Source organism: Ictalurus punctatus, chromosome 12 (genome assembly GCF_001660625.3).
Source record: "Ictalurus punctatus breed USDA103 chromosome 12, Coco_2.0, whole genome shotgun sequence".
NCBI lineage: Eukaryota > Metazoa > Chordata > Actinopteri > Siluriformes > Ictaluridae > Ictalurus > Ictalurus punctatus.
In genome coordinates, this window is record NC_030427.2 from 27,731,211 (window position 1) to 27,741,210 (window position 10,000).

At 45.2% G+C, this 10,000-nt stretch overlaps 1 protein-coding gene across 1 annotated transcript in view; it reads left to right on the plus strand.

Moving 5' to 3' along the window:
• jarid2b (jumonji, AT rich interactive domain 2b) overlaps positions 1-10,000 on the plus strand; it is a 117,774-nt gene that overhangs the window by 52,912 nt on the left and 54,862 nt on the right. Inside the window, exon 2 of the mRNA XM_017481047.3 lies at positions 6,071-6,206. Within this exon, the coding sequence (XP_017336536.1) occupies positions 6,071-6,206 (136 nt within the window). The remainder of the gene's footprint in view (positions 1-6,070; positions 6,207-10,000) is intronic.

Here is a 10,000-nt window from a genome sequence, read left to right on the forward strand (position 1 = left end):
ACGAGACGGAGAACAGGATGGTCAGACGGACAGACGATCAGAACATCCTGAATGTTCTGCCGTTAGAGCAGTGTCCTTGTTAGAAAGTCCTCCCTCCGTCTCTCTCGATCCTGCACCGTCTCTCTGTCTCGTGCTTTCTTTTCATCTCCCTCCCTTTTGTTCCTGTTGTGTCCTTTCAGGCGGCGTGCATTGTTTGAACAAATTCGAGCGTGTTCTGTGAAAGCCCTGAGTTGGCCGCGAGCCCGTGTTCCACGATGATCAATCCCAAGTGAGCGTCAACGCTGCTATATTTAGGCCGAGAGAATGTGTGTGTGCGTGTGTGTGTGTGTGTGTGTGTGTTCCTGCGTGCGTGTGCATCTCATAGGTGTTTATTGGTTCCATGCAAACCTTCATTTCGAAGTAATTGAAGTGGATAGGAGGGTTTAACACGTGTTGAGTTGGCTTTGTGTTTTGTGGAGGAAATGCCATTATTACACACATCACACACACACACACACACACACACACACACACACACACACACACACGCACTTCTGGATAATGTACATCTAGTTATACTTCATCGGGTCCTCCCGTGCCTGTGTGATACATCACATATGAACGACTCCAAGTGTGGGTGTAATAGTTGCTTTATAAACCGATCAGTTCCGTGTTCATTCGAATCACGTGCGATAACGTCAGGTGTGTACACGTGTGTAACTCAACATCTACGCTTTAGCCAGCCCCTCAAGGGTTTCGCCATTTCCGCGATCGCAGACGATAACGCAAAATCAAGGAATCGAGGAAAGACGCCGTGTCGGGAGGAGCGCGTGGTTTTCGTACGTCACGTGACGTCATCGCGACACGAAGGCCTCTTAGATTCACGCGCGCCGAACACGAGTACAGCTAAAAGGTCGCGTTTACCGACAAACACCGCACAAAGCTATCTTTTTGGCCGCGGCGATCACAAAAAAATGAAGCTCTGTGACGTCCTGCACGGACGGGTTTAGCTGTAGCGTTGGCCTGTTGCTATGGTGATAAGGGGAAAACTATTTATTTATTTATTTATTTATTATTATTTTTTTTTTTTGTTCAGGTAAATCAGCAATCAGACTAAAGATGAATAAAATTCACATAGCAGGAACATAAAAACCTTCTAATTGTGGTTCCTTTCAGTTCCTCTTAACTTTATGTCGAATTCACAAGTCTTGCGAGCCAATAGGAAACAAGTGGGCGGGGCTGTGGTCTCTTGCTAAAAGAATCGAGGCGCTGCTTATTATTAAAGTACTTTTGCCTCGCTGTTTTCTTACATTTGTGGGGAAAAATTTTCTTGTTCGCGAATGTTAGAACCAGTGTGTGTGTGTGTGTGTGTGTGTGTGTGTGTGTGTGTGTGTGTGTGCGCTGTGGCTTCTATCAAAACCTCCCCTTCGTTCCTTCTGTGTTACACGAGAACGGAGTTTTAGCATCCTGGAGGACCTCTTTTACGGAAGAGGCCGCGTTTGGATTTGCGAGTAGGATCTGCGGCTGAGCGCGAGAGAGAGGTCGCGAGGAGACATGATGTGATTGATAAGATATTCACCGGGTTTTTGCGGATAATAATGTTGTTGTTTGTTGTTCGGGCCGAGCTCGGTGATTTCTCACAGAGGAAATGAACACACTCGTACTCTCATCTTGGCAGCTTGCCAAAAAAGGAGAAAGCAAGACACTTGCACGCACTTTCCTGATCAGCTGCCAGAGTTCAGAGCAGATTGTGTGTGTGTGTGTGTGTGTGTGTGTGTGTGTGTGTGTGTGTGTGTGTGTGTGTGTGTGTGTGTGTGGTTTGCCCAGTGCCACACCATAGTGTGGTGAGAGGGGGGTAGAGGAAGTGTGAGGTAATTGCTCCATACCTGCCAGCCTGCTGCACTATGCTCTGGGGATCCTGTCACAGCGTCACGCTTTCAAGGGTTTTGACACACACACACACACACACACACACACACACAATTATAACTGTCCTCTCAAGGCTCGTGCCATTCAGCATTAGAGCAACGTGGTCCATTCCAAAACCTGCCAGATTGTATTGATGCATATGCCATTGTGTGTGTGTGTTTGTTTGTTTGCGTGTGTGTGTGTGTGTGTGTGTGTGTGTGTGCGCATGCCCATGGGGGTGTCTAATGAGAAGACCTGGTGGTTTTCACACTCCTTGCACCCAATCAGCTTCTGTCAGGTGCTCTGTGTGTGTGTGTGTACATGTCTGCTGGGATATGTAAAGCTCACCTGTCAGTGTCACCCCCCCAACACACACACACACACACACACACACACACACACACACACACACACCTTTTGTTTGCCCAGACCCCTCCTTCATAACCCCCTCCACATATATAACAGTGAAACATGTCTGATGGCTCATAGTTTATTCAGTGCTTTGGCACTGTTTGGAAATTTCTAGGCTGAGTCTGAGTTCTGAGGGGGGTGTGTGTGTGTGTGTGTGTGTGTGTGTGTGTGTGTGTGTTGGACTATATAACTTTTTTTTCTATTTTTGGGAAACCAGTCTTATGTTCTCAGCACTGAACGTTTATCTAGCGTTATTGGAAGGAGTCTCCAGTGTCAGCACTTTAGAACGGTCAGACGCAAGGCTCGATTTTTTTCAAACCTACCGCCGAAAGCCCTCTTCGGCTCACCTGTGTCGGACGCGAGTGCAGCCGAAAGCTCTCGTTTACCCACAAACAATTCCGTGCGGTTTGCGAGTTCGCCAGTGCGAGTAGTTTTACACACGCACACAAAAAAAAAAAAAGCACCAAAAAAAAAAAATCCACAAATTGCATCGCTAAATAAATAAAAATTACAGCAGAATTGAGCGATTGGCCGTCCCTCGCGGCTTTTACCGCGTTCTTTATTGTGCGGATCGCAGGTTTAAAAGTAATATCACGGTGGAATATTACGGGTTTTGTAGAAAACAAAACAAGACGCGGCGCGTCTTCGGGATATCGGTTTAGTCGGTCGAGTCGAGAACGTTAACGTCCGTCCTTTTCATCGTTCTCTTTGATGTTTTTTTTCCGACACTACAAACCTCGCCAGCGTTTTCTAAAAGACCTGGCAACTCTTTCGCGACGGGCCGAATATGAATCTCACTTACCATTTATTGCTCTTTTGAGTCCACACACACACACACACACGCTTAAATCTGTCTCAGATGTGTCTGCAAACTGCTGGCTCTTTTGCTCTCTGGACGATTTGAGTGTGTCAGAACGCTAACCGCTAATGAGGCTTGTTTAATCCTTGAGCTCATCAGTGCAGTGCCAGACCTGGCTGAAAGTGTGCGTGTGCGTGTGCGTGTGTCTCACACCTCTCTAATCTCCTTGAGCCCTGTCGAGTCTCCTGCTCTCTCCTTTCATTGCCAAACGTTCGTTTTCATGCTCGCTTTATGAGCCTGGCGCTTGCTAATAGATTCCTCGCACTGTTATCTCCACTGATAGCATGGCGGTAATTATTTTTACCCTGAGGTGAAAACCTTTTAGCTTGACTGAAGGGATTTATTATTATTATTATTATTATTATTATTATTATTATTTCTTTCTCACTACTGGAATCATTTAACTTGTGTCCCGAGCACTAGAAAGTCATTTTTACTTAGCATTCTGACTAGAATGGCAGCCATTTTGAGAGACACAAACACTGGCACACAAACTCCAGTCTGTCCTTATTCATGTTAGTCTGCATTGTTTTTTTGTTTGTTTGTTTTTTGTAACATTAAGCTCAAAGTTTTCTGTTTATCATCCTACTGCCTTCTGTCAGGATTTAGCAGAGTAAACAGAACCGCTAGTCATGCTCTGAGCTAGCGTCTGAATAGCTACAGCACAGCGTTCTTTTCCGTTTGTTTTTTTTTTTTTTTTTTCCTGTTCTAGAATATGTGTGTGTGTGTGTTATGTTTGATTTATTTATTTTCTTGCTCACATGCTCATATTTAATTGAATAAATAAATAAATAATTTTTTAAAAAAATAATAAATTAATTCATTTTAAAAAAACATGCCCGGCCCCTGGTACATCGCGCTCGGAAGCTAACAGACACGCTAAAGGATAGAATTTTAAAAAAAGACTCGTTTTGAAGAATGGCTATTCCACGCTGTCCTCTTTTATACCTCCAAGGTCGTCTTCATCGTCTTTTAAGATGTGTTTTCTCATGGGACCCCATTTCCAGGATCATGACGACCGTAGTTATTTTCTTTAACTGCAGCACTTATAGTTCCTCGTGTATTCTGTTATCGAATTCAGCCAAGAATTTATTTGGATCATCACGTACACCGTGTAAAGTAACTTCGGTAATCTCGAGAGCGCGGACAAAAAATAAATAAATCACACCGTGTAACACCAGCTTCAGTCTGACGGAGGCTTTAGGAGCACGTAGCTACGTCTTTCTGGTACAATCTGCTTTTTTAGATCGGTCCGACACACACTGATGCCTTTGTGTTGACATTTTTAGGTTGTTAACAGCTGTAGGTTAAAACCAGGCACTTCCTCTCGACACGTGTTTTTGTTTTGCCGTCGCTTTCTCACAAGCCGTGATGAAATCATGTTCGCTTTATTGGACATCTCGGTGCACGCCGCTTAATTAGCCTTGTGTTACGATGCTGGTGGAATCGCTACTTCTCGGAAGACCAAGTGAGCATAAAGCTCCTGTTCATAGGTCTCAACGCTTGGAAATGCATCAAAGACGTTATAAACGTCACCAGTTATCGGATCCCGTTCGTCATTGGTTTTATTTCAAGTCCAAAAAAAAAAAAAACCATACATGACTATCAGGAAGTCAGAAAATATGACTCCTCTGGCGTCTCATGACCTTTAGTTAGAACGAATATAAACATATGGCTTCAAATGGCTTTTGACGTGAAATTAGATTAGAGTTTCAGTGCTTGCCCGTCATATTAGCCTCAAAGTAATGGACACCTTCAAAACAAACCAACATCAGACCCCAATTAGGCTATATCTTGGCTGATTGGCTGTATTAGCTCAACAACCAAACTTGATATGAAATCCATCATGAGCTTTCTTTTGCTTTCACGCTATCCGTCGTTACCCAGATGAGGACGGGTTCCCTTCTGAGTCGGGTTCCTCTCAAGGTTTTTTCCTCGTATCATCTTATGGAGTTTTTCCCTCGCCATCGTCGTCGCCGCCACCGTCTCGCTCAACAGGGATAAATTCACACGCTTAAAATCCGTATCCCGTGTTTATATGTTTCTGTAAAGCTGCTCTGAGACAACGTCCATCGTTAAAAGCGCTACACGAATAAACAAAATAAAATTTTTGCTAAACTTTTACTAGCTGCGTCGTATCCGCTGGAAACCCGTTTAAAAAAAAGTACCCTGACTCGTCGCTTCCTCAGATCTCTGCGTTAGATCGAGTCAAGTGGCGTTCGATTAGCCCGTCTGTCGAACTGAATGACTCGAGTAATGGTAGCTGGATGCGACTTCATTTTACTCCATCTTTCGGCGGTGATCTGTGTGTAACAGGAGCGCCAATCCGATGTCGGTAAACGGACTCACCAGGTCGTGGCTTGCAGATTAAAGAGAGAGAAAAAAACCCGGTGTCGTTTCTCGTCTCGTAGCCGCTCCGTTAACGAAAGACACTTTGCACATGTAAACAAGTCGGGAGACATTTTGCCATGAACCGCGTGCCGTATCGGCTCCGCCTCCTCTCGTTGAGCGCGAGGACACGATCACGTGTTCACGTTCACGGCGTCTGTGGAAAACGCTTCATAGTGAGAATCTTTACGATCGCTGTTGTGGTGCTTGGAAAGGAAGTGTGTGTGTGTGTGTGCGCGTACAGATGGGAAGTTGGCATCAGGATTCTGTTCCCTTTTAGAAAATAATGTCATTTTTTATTTCTGTGATATTTTTTTTTTTTTTTTAAAAGAACAGAAAAAGGGATCATTATAATTCTATATGAAGTCTGCAGGGAAGCTGCCCGAAATGAAGCCATATTTGGTCATATTTGGTATTCGACGGATGATTGGTTCAGAATATGTATGAAATCTGTTTACGCTTCTGATTCCAATTCTCCTGGACTGTTAACCAATTTATGGTTGGTTTGTTTTTGTTTGTTTGCAGGACGACAGCGATGGGATCCCCTGGTCGGAAGAGCGAGTGGTGCGGAAGGTCCTCTATCTGTCGCTGAAGGAGTTTAAGAGCGCGCAGAAACGCCAGCTCTGCGACGGCCTCAGCGATGGAGCCAAAAGTCCAAACGGTCAGCCGACGCTCCTGTCCAATCTCCCTACTATTATGATTCTCTAGAACTCTTAAGATCGGACTCCCAATACGATGGCGCTCGCTCCGTCGTTCACGTAGTAAGAACGTACGAAATGTGCGCACACCGTTGAACGTTCGAGGAGACGTTTAGTTAGCGGGGACGGGGGGGGGGGGGGGGGGGGGGGGGGGTTTCTTTTCTTTTCTTTTCTTCGGGGAAGGCGTCTCCGATGTCAACGTTGTGTAACGTTGAAGGTTTCCATCATGGGGAAATTCGTCAGACTTTTCTCTGTCTTGATGTTAAATTCAAGAGAGGAAAAACTGAGGACCTAAGTGATATCAGGAACTATCTCGAGTCACGCCATGATACCAATAGCTCTAAATTTGCTCTTCTTCCACACTCCCAAGTTTCATTCCTTACTGATTGCTTTCCTCTATCATCTTCATCGTCATATATTTACATGAGGCACATCAGACTGATGGAACTCCATCAGACTCCATATGAACGTTCGGCCTTATCATCATTGTCTTTATTTTCGCAGGTCGTACGAGTTACTCTTAATTAAATACACACGGCGACGGTAGTGACGGTGCCGACGTGCTCGGCTCCATCAGTCAGCCGCAGCCAGGCGGCATCGTGTTAGCAGAGGATCAGTGTCAGATCTGATTTCCTCCCGTGTCGCCGTAGGCTAAGCCGCGGAAATATAATAACAGGGTTTCACCGAGATGTCCTCCCACTGCTCTCGCTACCGAGCGCGAGCGTGTGTTTAAGAGGGGGCGTGGCTCAGTGGCAGGGCGCAGACGGTGATCGACAGGCGCTCCCGTTTTTTTTTTTTTTGTTTTTTTTTTTGCGAGAGTGGAGAGGAGCAAGTGCTACGGTGGCTGTCACTCTTCATTTCTGTTTTCACTGCGAGTCCTGCACTCGACCTGTGATCTCTTGGTCCCGCTCTGCCTCTCAGCACGTCTCTGTCTCGCTTTTTTTTTGCGACTTTCTCAAATCTGTTGTTCTTCTTTAGGGCTCTGTTTGACTCTCGTTCGATTTTTCTCTTCCTGTTCTTCTTCCTCTTTCGGCAGAATTAATGCGGAAGTGTCTCAGTCGGTCAGTTTCTGCATTAGTGACCAGAAGGTTGTGAGTTCAAATGCCGAGACTGGTAGAACTCCCTCAACTACTTGGATTAGCTTCTTCCTCATTTGGACAATAAAAACACCACATCAAGTCACACTTGAACTAAATGTTTGTTGTTGTTGTTGTTGTTGTTCCTCTCATCTAGACAGCTTAGGGTTATTGTGGTCTGAGCAACGTGGCTCTGGTTCTCATTTGAAAACAGTGTGAAGGACACAACAAATATAACTTGTTCTCGTTCTAGTACAACTTTCAACTCTTTCTTTCTTCTTTTATTCTTTTAGGCCGCAGTGTTTTAAAGGATCGTCTGAAGCAGCCGTGTAGAAGAAAACATTTTTTATTATGAGCAAACCCGCTTGTTTTAATGAGCTTGATTTAATTGTTTATTCCCTTGGCACGGGATTGTCGGAGAGCCGGTTTCTGGTTTTCAGTGGTAAGGTGTGTGCAAGTAGGGCTTGCGTAAGGATCGGCAGCGCCGACTGAGCAGTTAAACATGCACGTTCAGTTGCTCGAGCAAGCTCCTTGACCCTGAATTGCTCAGCTCTAAGCTCGGATTGCTGTGAATAAAAGGGTCTGTTGAATGAATAAATGAGGAGGATGTATTCGGTTACCGGTGTGCAGAGCAATCAAGCTAAACGTAAGCAATTTTAAAGGGTTTCCCTTGTGGGGTCGGCGTGGGTCCTCTAGCAGTCCTGGGGGTTGTGTTTCTAAACCTTCCGATCACTAGCTGAGGACATGCACTGATCAGGCATACCATTAAAACCACATGCCTAATATTGCACAGACTGGTTGTCCTTCCTTGGAGCGCTTTTAGTAGGTAGTAACCACTGCATACTGAGAACACCCCTCAAGACCTGTGGTTTTGGAGATGTTCTGACCCAGTCGTCTAACCATCACAGTCTGGCCCTCGTCGAAGTCGCTCAGATCCTCACGCTCGCCCGTTTTCCCTGCTTCCAACACGTCAACTTCGAGAACTGACGGTTCACCTGCTGCCTAATAAATAAATCCCATGTGTTGACGGGTTCCGTCGTACTGAGATAATCAACGGTATACACGTCACCTGGCAGTGTCTTACTCCTCGGTAATTGGCTAACAATGAGTAACGTGGCGAGGCCGATGTTCACTGGGCAAGGTTCCAGAACCTTCTGAAGCACTGAACACTCCTAAATGAACGACATAAATCCTCGACAGTGTATTGGGTTCACGTTCGAGACCGTGGTGGATCCTGAACCTGTCCTGGGAACACTGGGCATGAGACAAGGATAGTGATAATGAGTCTTTATTAATCACATGCATTACATCCATCCATCCATCTTATATATCCTTCTTCAGAGTCACGGGGAACCTGGAGACTATCCCTGGGAACATGGGGCACAAGGCGGGGTACACCCTGGACAGGGTGCCAATCCATCGCAGGGCACATACACACTCACACACCCATTCATACACTACGGACACTTTGGACACGCCAATCAGACTACCATGCATGTCTTTGGACAGGGAGAGGAAACCGGAGTACCCGGAGGAAACCCCCGCAGCACGGGGAGAACATGCGAACTCCACACACACAGGGCCACGGTGCGAATCCCCGACCCTAAGCCACCGTGCGTCCATATGCATTACGGTACAGTGAAATTATTTTCTTCGCGTATCCCAGCCTGGGATGAGGTTGGAGTCAGAGCGCAGGGTCAGCCATGATACAGCGCCCCCTGGAGCAGAGAGGGTTAAGGGCCTTGCTCAAGGGCCCAACCACCACTGCCCCGAATACACCCTGGATAGGACTCTAGGGTTTGTGTAGTGCACCATGCACACACATTCACACCAAGGGCCAATCCACCATATCCAATTCACGACTGGGATGTTACTGGGACGTTACTGGGATGTTACTGGGATGTTACTGGGACGTTACTGGGATGTTACTGGGATGTTACTGGGACGTTACTGGGATGTTACTGGGATGTCAGAGGAAACCCACGCAGACATGGAGAACATACTAAACTCCACACAGGCACTCACTCGGTCAAACAGGAAGTGACTCTGGAAGTGTGCTTACACAAAAACCTAGGATGGGTTTGCAATTTTGGTATACGGTTTAAACTAAATAAATAAATAAATCCAGTGAACATGGAGGTGATTGAAGTTGATAGGTTATTTATTTTTGTATTTTTTTTTTTGCCTTGTAGAATAAATGAGGTTAACAATAACATTTGGTTCACGAGTAAGATTTATAAGATAAGATAATACTTTGTTAATCCCCAGAAGGAGAAATTAGGGATTATTTATAAAACGCATTCATTTATAAAACTCGCATTAATTCAAGTGCTGTACCTCGAATACAACGGTACAAGAAATAATATAACCTAACGCAAAGAAATATGAAACGATAAAGCATTCAAAATAATGATTAAAAAAAAAAACACTACACACGAGCTAGCTGGATTTTGCGCAAAATGTTTTTGCACTTCACGACTTTTACACCCTCTGAACTCTGATAACGTTTGTTTATTTATTTGTTTGTTTATTTATTTATTGTTCAAGACAATGGAAGCATGGCAAAAATGTTCTTTGCTGGTCGTCCCATGCCACTGATCTAAAGCTAACAGCAAGGTTTAGTAGTCAGCTCCACTCAAGCACTTCCTGCTCCAGAGCCAGAAATACAATCTAGGATCAGT